This window comes from Capricornis sumatraensis, chromosome 3 (assembly GCF_032405125.1).
Source record: "Capricornis sumatraensis isolate serow.1 chromosome 3, serow.2, whole genome shotgun sequence".
Lineage (NCBI taxonomy): Eukaryota > Metazoa > Chordata > Mammalia > Artiodactyla > Bovidae > Capricornis > Capricornis sumatraensis.
The window spans coordinates 39169547-39180954 of record NC_091071.1 but is presented as its reverse complement, the minus strand read 5'-3'; the positions used below and the strand labels follow the sequence as shown (position 1 = coordinate 39180954).

At 53.7% G+C, this 11408-nt stretch overlaps 2 protein-coding genes across 4 annotated transcripts in view; one reads left to right on the top strand and one right to left on the bottom strand.

Annotated features, from left to right (window-relative positions):
• Positions 1–2103: 2103 nt before the first annotated feature.
• DNASE1 (deoxyribonuclease 1) lies at positions 2104–6981 on the top strand. Of its 3 annotated transcripts, none has more exons than XM_068966994.1 (8): positions 2104–4608; positions 4937–5025; positions 5151–5234; positions 5480–5595; positions 5749–5861; positions 5951–6105; positions 6444–6540; positions 6675–6981. In XM_068966994.1, the coding sequence occupies exons 1-8, from the start codon at positions 4462–4464 to the stop codon at positions 6720–6722; spliced, it is 849 nt and encodes a 282-aa protein (XP_068823095.1). In that variant the 5' UTR covers positions 2104–4461; the 3' UTR covers positions 6723–6981. The 3 variants fall into 3 exon arrangements, with proteins under 3 accessions (XP_068823095.1, XP_068823094.1, XP_068823097.1); XM_068966993.1 differs by having other exon boundaries at positions 5480–5607; positions 5722–5861; XM_068966996.1 differs by having other exon boundaries at positions 4444–4608; positions 4937–5029.
• The window catches only part of TRAP1 (TNF receptor associated protein 1), a 49904-nt gene continuing 45394 nt past the window's right edge, over positions 6899–11408 (bottom strand). Inside the window, exons 15-18 of the mRNA XM_068966992.1 lie at positions 11289–11374; positions 9939–10084; positions 7404–7476; positions 6899–7234 (exon numbers count right to left, since the gene is read on the bottom strand). Coding sequence (XP_068823093.1) covers positions 7133–7234; positions 7404–7476; positions 9939–10084; positions 11289–11374 — 407 coding nt within the window. The 3' untranslated portion in view covers positions 6899–7132. The remainder of the gene's footprint in view (positions 7235–7403; positions 7477–9938; positions 10085–11288; positions 11375–11408) is intronic.

Sequence of the window (11408 nt, the reverse complement as noted above, 5' to 3'; positions counted from 1 at the left end):
GGTGGGATGAGGAGCCAGGGGAGGCTTGTCTGTGATGTGCAGAAGGTGCACACATTGGCCCCCAGGCCGGTGGGCCACGGAGCCCAGGTGTGGCCTGTGGCAGTGGCACAGTGGGCACTGGCGTAGCTGGGTGAGGGGGCGGGGTCGGGGCTGTGCTGAGCGTGACTCTGAAACTGTTGTGGATGATAGCAATTCATGCACATGCTGTTCTGAGAAACTTTCCGTCCTGGGTTAATGGTTTCCTTATAATGAACAGAAATAAATTCACGAGGGATGGTGAGCTAAGGTGGGGTCATGGGCCAAGGCCAGTGGCTGAGCTGAGTGATGAGTGCTGAGCTACACCATCTGTTGGACCCCGATTAGAGCAGTGTCCCAGCAGAGACACTGACTATCTCGGGTAAAAGTTGGAAGCCCCTTCATCCTCAGAGTGCTGTCTTGGAGCCGGCGAGCACCCCTCTTGAGAGGAGAGAAGGGATCCATGTCAGACCTGGCTGAGGGCGGGCACAACAGCCACTGGCTCCTGGGAGCTTCTGATGAGTTCAGGCCGAGCATCCAGAAGCCGCCTGGACGCCCTGCAGTGTCCCCTGTGCTTCAGGACAGGAGGCCTTGCCAGGTTCTCTCGGGGGGGTCCGTGAGGACGGGACGTTCTCTCATGTGGGAGGTGGGGGGCAGGTGAGCACAGGGCCTCTGCCCTTCAGGCATCTTTCGGGGATGAGACAGACGAGGTCCCTGCTCCTGTGCAGCTTATGTTCTATTAATAGTAGAGGCTGGCCTTCAGTGAGTATAAGCAGGTAAGAGCAAACACACTAAAAGAAAACCAGTGATAAGGGTCATGGAAAAGGTGACACTGGGACCATGCTGGTGGCAGGGTCAGGTCGGGGGAGGGCGACCTTCCTGAGGTGGCACCATGAGCGGAACCTGGGCAGCCCTGGGGGCAGAGTGGGGCCCTGAGCTTGCATCACCCAGCCCCTGGTAGGTGCCTGCTTTCCCCTAAAGGACAGGAGGAACCCATGACAGAGTCTAAGCAGGGGAATAGGGTGATCTGATTCACAAGATGTGGGGGTGCTGTGTGGAGACTGGACTGTGGGGAGTTTCTGGGAGCGAGGAGACCAGTGGGCGGGTTTGCTTGTGTTCGGGGAAGGGCAGGCACAGGCGCTGCAGAACCAGGGTGGGTGGAGCTGAGGAAAAGCAGGGACCGAGGTGAGCCTGAGGCGTCTGGGCAGGCGAGGGCCATCGTGGGAGGGGGCACCCCCATTGTGTGTGTTAGAGGGTCCCAGACTCTGAGAGTACCCCTAGTTAAGGTCAGTAAATATTTTAAGGGACCCACAGGCCAAAGAAGTAACAGTTTCATTTTTAAATAGTAAGTCCAAACAGTTTTAAGTACAGTATCTATATCTTAACAACTTATAATAGATATTTGGAAAATAATGTAAACATAAATTTTTTTCATTGCATTTTTAAGTAACCATAATTACTTAGGAGTGGAACGTTTGCCTGTCAGGCTCTTCTTGAATTTTGGAATCAAACTGGACATGCTTACCCTTGTTGCCTTTTCCGTGTTGACTTACACAGTAATTGCCTTTTCAGTAACTGCCAGAAACCTAGCTTTGCAGACATGAAACCACACAAAGCAATGTCTCAAGATGTCATATTGAAACGCTGGAGTGTTGGGAGATGGTTAGTGTCACCGTTTTCCCCCAAAGTAAAATGCATCCTGCAGGTTCACTGCAGGCGCCTCCGTGCCCTGCTGCTCCGTGCGCTTCTTTCTTGCCCCTGGGCCTGTGGACCTTCGTCTCCTGGGCCACATGCTGGTGTGCAAGTCACGCCCCTCCACCCCCAAGTTCTTGGGGGTGCTCACTGGGTGTTTTTTTTTTTTTTTTGCCTGCATGTCTTAGCATGCAAGGATCAGACCAGGACCCTCTATGTGGGGAGCGTGGAGTCTTAGCCACTGCACCACCAGGGAAGTGGTGGTCTAGGATAGGATGAAGTTTAAAGATGTGAGATGATGTTTTTGTTCTATCTATTGATCCTTAAGACAAACTTAAGAGGAAAGCAGTGATGGATTTATCCCCATTTTATTTAGAGTTGAAGATATTGAAGTTCAAAGTGGTTGAAGGTGCAGTGGGTGAGCCTGGACTGGGCCCCACACCCCTGACTCCTTGCTGGGCTCTTCCCCGGCTGAGCTGCCTGCCTCTCTTGTGGGCCTAACTGAGGGCCACTGGTGTGGCAGCGGAGTTGGGCACTTGATGCAAGTGAGGCCATAGTTGGGACCTTTTTTCTGGCAGGTTGGTGAGGGAGGGCAGCTCCTTGGCACGTAAGGGGCAGTGTTTGGTTGATGAGGTGCCTGTGTCCTTGAAAACTGGGGGGGTCCAGGTACCCTCTGTGTGAGCCATGGCTGTGCCACCTACTGGTTTATTCCCATGCTCCCCTCAAAGATCTGCACCTGTGTGTCCAGGGAAGAAATCATGGAAGGAAGGCACCTGTTCTGGATGCAGTGATGGTCTTGGTTAGTGGTTAGAATCTTGATTTTGATCCTCTTGCAGTCTTGGAGATTTTAAACAGGAGAGTGAGCAATCCAACCTTTGCATAAGGCTACAGGGGGGCTCCTGGCAGCCTGAGGGCAAGGCCATGTAACCTGCATTGTAGATGCTGATTCAAGCTGACTAGCACTCCTGCTGATGGCCAGAGCTGTCCATCAGCATGTTCTCATTACTTCAGGGGGTTCTGGTCTTGGTTTACTTTCTGAGTTGTTTTTAATCCCCTGTGTCCTCCTCCTTCATGACCCTTCTGTGATTTTGACCTTGGTCCTTGAAGACCGCTCTTCTCAGGCTACTTCTGCTCCCTGAACCCCAGTCCCCTGTAGCCCTGCACACACACACCTCACACCCCCGCCACAGCAAGGCCTTTCCATTCCAGGGAGGGACCCAGGCTTCCTACTTGCAGAGCTGTTGTTGGAGACCACAGCCTCTCCCTAATGGGGCAGAGCCCCCATTGATGGGGTGATGGGCTGAATATGCCACCCTCCCTCCAATACACCCATGTCCTAATCCCTGGAAACATCACACAGCAAAAAAGGATCTCATGATACGGAGATGGTCCCAGATTATCTGGGAGGACCCTACACTGACTCAACTACTTCTCTGAGGGGGAAGAATTGACACAGAAGGCAGTGAACTGATGCGGCCACAGCCAAGGACACCAGGAGCCTCCAGAAGCTAAAGTGGGCGGAAGGGCCTCCCAGAACCTCCAGAGGGTGTGCAGCCTGTGACACTTTGATTTCAGCTCAGGGCAGTGATTTGGATCTCTGACCTCTGAAATTATTAGACAGTAAGTTTCTTACAGTTTTAAGCCATCAAGTTTGTAGTGACTTGTTGCAACGGCCACAGGAAGTGCATACAAATGGGAAGGCAAAGGATTCCAAGAAATGACTGGACCCAAGGCCTGACCCTGATCTGCTGCCTGACTGTGTTCTTGTGACCTGCTCCTGTCACCTGCGCCTGGACACACAGGCTCTCCGTTGCTAGCAGTTAAGGTGGGCTCTGCAGCCACTGCCCCTTCCTGGTGCCCACGGCCCTGAAGCCCCCACAGGGAAAGCTGGAGTTGGGGAGAGGGGTTTCTGGAACAGAGCCACCGCCATGGGCTCCATTTGCAACAGGCACAGTTGAGCTTTGTGCTGGCACCAAGGTCACCTCAGATCCTGCAGCTGGAGTGTTCCTGGGGCCCTGCCCTCGAGGGCACCTGCTCCCCATCCCTGGGAGAGCAACATGTGCAAAAGCCAGAGAGCCTTTGGCTGTGTTGAATGACTTTTTAAAATCAAGTGCAAATATCATCAGGTGCTTTTTACAGAAGCAAGGACCTGTGCTTCTCAAAATAAACACATGCCAGTCACCCATCTGCTGAGAAAGGCACACAGGCAGGGCTATTGTTCCGTGTCCTCCAGGTGATGCCCTGGGAAAGGGCACAGCTGCCTGAACCTTTAAAACCCCAGGTGGGATGAACATTCCTGTGCAGAGCTGCAGCAGCTCCCGCTTGTGTTTCTTAACACTTCGTGAGTATTATTTAAGCAGCCAAAGGAGAAAATTGGTACTGAAGAATACCAATTCTTGGCAGAATTCTTTGTGAAAGGTTTCAGGTGAGTGTGCCCGGTGCCCCAAAGGCTGGGTGACTTGTGGTCCATAGGTGGAGGACGCCTGACCGTGAGAACCCTAGCCAGTCCTGTGGAGGGGGTGTCTGCCCTTTATGGGCAGTGAGCTGGCACTACACTGCCAGTGGCTTCCTGGGCTGGCAACCCTCGTGGAGCTCATCTGCAGGCTGGTGAGGAATGAGGAGATCTAGGGCCCATTATGTGGTCCTTAGCATCTGGCTCTTGCCCTGGTCTTTTTCTGTCCAGCTGGGCTCAGGGAGGAAAGGGTGCCCATTGTGCTGCCTCAGCCCACACGTGGCTCTCCCTCCTGCTCCAGGATGAGGGGCACCAGGCTGACAGGGCTGCTGCTCGCCCTCGCTGGCTTGCTGCAGCTGGGCCTGTCCTTGAAGATAGCTGCCTTCAACATCCGCACCTTCGGGGAGACCAAGATGTCCAATGCTACGCTCTCCAGCTATATTGTGCGGGTAAGTCCAGATCTGTCCCCAGGGCCCTCAGGGTGGGGAAGCTGGAGGTGGGCCGTCTAACAGGCCCTTGGAATCCTGGGCCGGTGATCAGTCCTGAGGGTGACTGGCAGTGGTGGTGATGGGGGCATCAAGGTCTCAGCCCACCTGTCAAGGGACAGGCCCATGTTACTGCTATGGTGTTCCTGGCTGGTGTTAGGGCCCCAGGCCAGGCTGTGACAGGGAGTGTCCGGGGCGAGGGCAGCAGCTCAGCCCTGGGACCCACAGCAGGCAGGCTCGGACACATCGGTCTCCGCCTGCCTGCTCAGCAACACCGTGGCCTTGTCCCCAGATCCTGCGTCGTTACGACATCGCCCTCATCCAGGAGGTCAGAGACAGCCACCTGGTGGCTGTGGGGAAGCTCCTGGACGATCTCAACCAGTGGGTGAAGTGGAGTCCCAGGAGGCCCGGGGGGAGCCCAGCCACAGGGACACAGGTGTGGGGTAGGTCCCTGGGACTTGCCCCACCACAAACTCCTGACTGGGACGTTTGTCTCCTCAATCCAGGGATGACCCAAACTCCTACCACTACGTGGTCAGTGAGCCGCTGGGCCGCAACAGCTACAAGGAGCGCTACCTCTTTGTGTTCAGGTAACGCTGCAGGCCTCTGCCTCACGGGCACACAAGAGGCTGCAGTGTCGCCTAGAGCCCGTGGGCCCCTCCCCTCGGGTTTGGGGGCAGGAACTGGGGCCCCCAGAGCAGGGGTCTGAGCTGGGCTGTGCCCCTCGAGGCCTGAGCCCATGCAGAGGCAGGAGGCCTTGGTGGGAGCTCTGTGCCAGTGAGTCTGCATGCTGCCTGAGCCCAGGCTGACCACCCTCCGGCCTGGCCTTCTGCAGACCCAACAAGGTGTCCGTGCTGGACACCTACCAGTACGACGACGGCTGCGAGTCCTGCGGGAACGACAGCTTCAGCCGGGAGCCTGCTGTGGTCAAGTTCTCATCCCCCTCCACCAGTGAGTGCGCCTGCCCCGGACGCGCTGGCCTTGCGCTGCACCCCACAGCCCCTTTGGCCTTGCACTGAAGTTGATTAGGAAGACATCCACCCTCAGGGGGGGTGTCTCAGTCATCCTCCACCCCAGCCAACACCCGCTCTGCTGTCTCCACAGAGGTCAAGGAATTTGCCATTGTTCCCCTGCACTCGGCCCCATCAGATGCAGTGGCTGAGATTAATTCTCTCTACGACGTCTATCTGGATGTCCAGCAGAAGTGGGACTTGAACGTGAGCCCCGCCCCTGCTCCCTGCCTTGGGCTCTGGGGGCCTCCATCATGCATCATGCCCTGGGCCAACCTGTGGCTGTCTCCTGGCAGGACGTCATGTTGATGGGCGATTTCAACGCTGACTGCAGCTACGTGACATCCTCACAGTGGTCATCCATCCGCCTGCGCACAAGCTCTACCTTCCAGTGGCTGATTCCTGACAGTGCCGACACCACAGCTACATCCACAAACTGCGCCTATGACAGGTGAGCGGGGTGCCTCTGCGACTAGCTTCAGAAGTGCTTCCCAAGACCAGATGCTCACCCTCCTGACTTAGGAAAGGCATTTCTTAGTTTTGGGTTGGAGCACATTTAGGGAGAATACGACACTGGTAGATAATGGAGGTTGGTCAGTGGTGTGCAGTTTGGGGCAACATTGAGCTGGGGCCCGACCAACTCCACAGTGGCATTTGAGCATGGTTGAGGTTGTGTGACATTCAGCAGACCCAGATGAGCTGGGGGGACAGGCCAGGACCCACGGTGCAAGTGCAGAGTGTGTCACACCCTGGGCTCAAGGGGACTTTCTCTCATGTCTGCTGCTGTAGGATCGTAGTTGCAGGGTCTCTGCTCCAGAGTTCTGTGGTTCCTGGCTCGGCCGCTCCCTTTGACTTCCAAGCTGCATATGGACTGAGCAACGAGATGGTAAGTATCTGTCCTTTTTTTTTGTTGACTTGAGAAAACCAATGGCCCTGGGCCAGTCTTGACCCCACCTCAGGCGCACGACTGTAGATGACTAGGTGTCTGGGGTCCCTGTGCTCACTGCCGTCTTCCCACAGGCCCTGGCCATCAGTGACCATTACCCGGTGGAGGTGACGCTGACGTAAGTCCATTCTGGGGTCCACAACCTCTGCCCCACGCCAGGAGCTGAAGACGACAACTGACTCGTCACAGTTAAGAGCGGAGGGTGGAGCTTAAGGAACCCAGTGCCGTCCCTCCCCCTATGCCCCCAACCACCCTGCAGCAGCTGGAATTTGAGGCGAGGGATGGAAGGTAGGCTTTTCCTCACCTGACCCACTTCCATTGTTAAGTGTGGCAGCTGTGTCACCAGAGCGCCCCACTTTCTCAGTCTGGAAAGAAAGTCTAAAACTAAGAAATGCCTTTTAATTTAAATAAAGCTCAAAAGGAGGTGTTGTCATTTGCGCACCCAGTCGTTCCCGTGTGTGTCCCTACTCCCTAGTGACTGGCTGCAGGCGGCCTTGCCCCACGGTTGTATCTGTGCCTTCGTCCGCGGCCATCAGTGTTGCTCTAGGGCCTTGACAAGCAGCTGGTTCAGGCGTCCAACCATGGGTCGAGGGTCGTCAACGAGTCCCGCTGTGATCATGGCATTCTCGTAGATCTGAAAGGCAGGGCAGACCTTGTCAGTGGGAGGGGGAGCAAGGCCTGGGTCCAACCCAGGGACCTCAAATGCAAAGAGAAGAAGGGAAGAGAGTTGTTCTATTTAAAACAGGGTTTTAGAGGAAACCTCAAAGCCTCAGCCTGCTCTTTGCCCGCTCTAGCAGCCTCACCTGATCCACCAGCAGCTGGGCCAGGTCAGGCTCACTGTCTCTCAGCTGACTGAGCTTCTTGATCAGAACGTGCCTGCAACACAGAAACCACACGTTAGCCAGAGCTGGGGTGCACACCAAGCACAAGGGCTTGTGACCTGGAGTGACTCTTCTGAAATGCTGGGGTTACTAGAACATTGCATCAACAATAACGGTAATAAAGAATAGTTCAGTGTCAAAAAACACAAAAACTTCTATAATTGATTATAGATTATACCCAGAAAACCTGGCAAAAGTTTTGCTATTAATATAAAAACTATATATACTCCTGAGGTAAAGAAAGTGGACAATGTATAAATGGTCAAATCCATACAGCAATTTTATTAGTACCTGATAAGACAGGATAACTGGGCAGCACGCAGGAAGCAAGTTTCTTCCTGTGTGATTCCTTGAACCAAGAACCAAAATAATCTCCAGACCAATCAAGGATTAAATGTAAAAACTAAAAGCAAAGTATAATACTAGAAAACAGGAAAGAAGTGTTTGATAATCTTCAAAGGGGAAAGAAAGCCTTTTCAGACTAAATACAAACAAAGAAGTCAGAAAGAGAAGACTCTTGGCTACATAAAAATTGAAATTTTTTCTGCAGAAAATACAATAGGAAACATCAAAATTATAAGGTATAATTTTCATTTTTTGAATGGCAGAAATGGTGTGTATTTGATAAAACTGAAGGCACTGGGGGAAGGTACCAAGGATGGCAGTATCTGTGGTGCCCCGTCTGAGACGCTGCGGTTCCCTCCCTCCCAGCACTGTTCACAGCAGCAACATCTGCAAGGTGAGGACCCCACACTGGAGGTGTCCCACCACGAACTCCATATGGTTGAGAATTCTAAAGACTCAAGGAACATATAAACAAATTTTAGAGCAAATGCGTTAAAGTCTTCTGGCAATAGCAAATGAGCCCTCTGCACAGCTATCTTATAAAACCACATTTGTGCCAGAACTAGTTAAAGCCAGTGGGTGTCCAGTCAGTGCCCATCTCTGCTGGACTCAGCGCTGGGAGCCACACACCCATTACGCAGGCCTGTATCGCTTATGCCTACCTGTCAATGGGGGTGGCTGTGGAGAGGCCCTTGACACTTAGCGTGGCCACCCATTAGCCAATTCAGATCTTCCACTTAGTAATCGTGTGGCTAGTAATTTGGCTCAGAAGCTGGAAAAGGCACCTTCCCCTACTCCCTAATAGTTTTAAGGAAATTAATGCTTAAAAAGGAGGAAAAATATGCTAAGGTGGTAAATTAAAAAATCAGACACATACTATATTAAAAAACAAAGCTCCCATAGATTAAAGTCCAAAAGAAATACACCAAATAGGGGCAGTGATTGTGGTGGTGGGAAACTACGGACTTTTTCTAACATTTTTGGTAACTTAAGTGCTTCATTTAAAAGATTACTGCTGCATACAAAGTTAGTTTCCAAATAAAAAATGCCTCCATATACAACAGCACCAGTTAGAAAATGAAATTTCAAAATACCAAAAAAAAAGACATCAAATAACTATAAAAAATGTACAAGAATGCTAAAGAAAAAAATACTCTTCTGAGAAGGCAGCACAGATCAGCAGGAGTGGAGATATTAAGCAGTTAACAGTCCTGGCAACAGATGTTTCCATGAACCTGAAGTGTATCCCTGCCCACCCCCCACATGGATCCCAGACAGGCTCCACGAACACGAAAGGCATACAGGGGAAGAAACATATCTGAAATAGAGATTTCCTAAGACCCCAGAAAGCATCAGACATGCATACATTTGATTATATTAAAATTAATTACATAAAGAATTTCTCTTCAGAAGATACCTTCAGACAAGTGAAAAGTAAGTGAAGATATTTGCAGCTGATGAAATATACAAAGGCGGCACTGTTGAGAGAAAGCCAAGCCCAAGGCTCACTCGCAGGACCAGGTTCTGACACTTTGCCCTCTGGAAGCCCTGGGCTTGGTCCAGCCCAGCTTAGGACACAGCCCTTCCGCGCCCCAGGTGGAGGACAGGCATTCAGAGCAACCTGCTCCCAACAGCCTCTAAACAGAAACTACCCCAGTGTTTGTCAGAACAGTTACTGTGCCGAGCAGACTTGTACCTGGAATGCAATTCAGCTGTGAACACAAACCACAGTCACCCCCCCACCACGGGGTGGGCTCACGGGCTGACTGACCTTCACACGCCGCTCAGAAACGGAGAACTGAGCTCGTGTGTAACGATGCACAAGTACCCGAAGTCAGGACTGCAGCTCCCCCTGGCCGGGGTGGGGGGCGGGGGGGGTGCGGAACAATTCTAGTAGGAGGGAAACAGGAGCTTCTGGGCGCAGGCAAGGTCTAGTTTTCTTAAACATGATTGTTTACAAATATTAACCAAACTATTCATTAGCTCATGTACTTCTCTATGTGTTACAAGTGAAAGAACACGGATTCATACAACTCAAAGAATACCCGGTGGGTCAGAAGGGAGCACACACGCTCCCTAGGCATAGCGGGACACAGGCCCCAGCGGCCTCACCTGGGGTTGATCTCCAGCGTGGGCTGCAGCAGCTGTGCGCGCTCCTCCTGGGTCTTGGCCAGCTGGCGCATGCGCAGGAAGTGCCGGGCGGCTCCCATCTCCAGCACCGTGATCATAGCAGGGTGGGTATCCAGCCGGACAGTCACCTGCAGGCACAGCCAGAGGTGAGGGGAGCCCTGGCTGGGTCTTGACAGACATGAGGCTTCCTCAGGTGACAAGCCAGGACAGTCGCGCGCCTTCCTCCCTGTCTCCCCATCACCCCCTAAGGAGAGGAGGCCTGACTGCACGCTGCTTGGGAACTTTCCTTTTTTACACTCCAAAGCTGCCAAATTCTAACCTATCAACTAGCCTCCAAGGTCCATCCTGCCTGGTGTTACCTGTATATCTCTGCTTCACAGGGGCTGCTGCCAAGTCCTACAGCGACCCTGTGTCTCCAGACCCCGCCTCTCTCTCTTAATTCTGTCCTTCCAAGAGACAGTGCTCTCACCGGCCTTGCCCTGTGGCTCCCTCTGGCCTTTATTTCATCAAATACACCTTCCCGGCAGCCCTGCAGGCTACAGGCCTCCTGACTTATACCAGAGACTCCTGGGCCTGCTGGGCTCACAGCCTGCTGACCTAGGGAAGCACCGTGCCTGTTCCTTCATAGGAAACGGACAAGAATTCTGCCTCCCTCACAGGCCACCTTCAGTGAGCCGCTGCTGCAGAGCACGGGCACGACACGTGCGCTGTGTCAAGAAGCCTTGCTCCCTGCCCAGTGGCCCAGAGGCCCCCTGCCGCCTCCCACAGGGCCCTGGTCTGCCCTCCGCTCTCGGTCATCCGGACTCCTGCCCTGCTTTGCGGCCGCGCTGGACACGTCCCTCAGCAAGGGATGCCTGTTCTCTGGTGACTCTCCCACAGCCTTGTGCTGGGCTGGTGGGTCCCTAGCTCAGTAGAGCCAACCCAGACCCCCACTAAGAGCCCAGGCAGGATGGCATGCTCTCGTAGCCTCAGCCACTACAGCCCCTTTAGGCCTGCACCAGGCAGACCAACTGGGAGCCCTCTTCTCTGACCACCAGGCTCTCAACTGCTTACTTTCCACTCCTGGTTCCATCTGCTCTACAAAGTGGAGGCAAAGCCGAGCTTGCTCATCCCGCATCAGCAGCACCCCTGGGCACTTGTGACTACATGTGAGACAGAGGGCACACGAGTGCAGGGGTGGCAGTGACATGCCTGGTCTCCACCTCACACCATGGCTCCAACCACTGCTGGGAGAGCGCCTGCCAGGCCAGCAGCCCAGAGATGGCAGGCTGGCCAGCTGTGTGGTCATGGAGGGTCACGGCAGCTGGCTGGTGGCCCATCGGAGAGCCTCACCTTCACGTCGGTGACGTGGGACCCCAGCGCGTTTCTCATCCAGGCCATCAGGTCCTCTGTCTCCTTCTCTGACAGGCGGTCTCCTGCTACAGGCAAGCACAGGGTGAGCTCGGGCTGTCT

Excerpts from the sequence above, each read along its gene's own strand:
- DNASE1 (XM_068966993.1), top strand. The coding sequence starts at position 4,462 with ATGAGGGGCACCAGGCTGACAGGGCTGCTGCTCGCCCTCGCTGGCTTG. Across the intron at positions 6,106-6,443 it reads ACAAACTGCGCCTATGACAG|GATCGTAGTTGCAGGGTCTC; the intron begins GTGAGCGGGGTG and ends CTGCTGCTGTAG. Across the intron at positions 6,541-6,674 it reads ATGGACTGAGCAACGAGATG|GCCCTGGCCATCAGTGACCA; the intron begins GTAAGTATCTGT and ends GTCTTCCCACAG.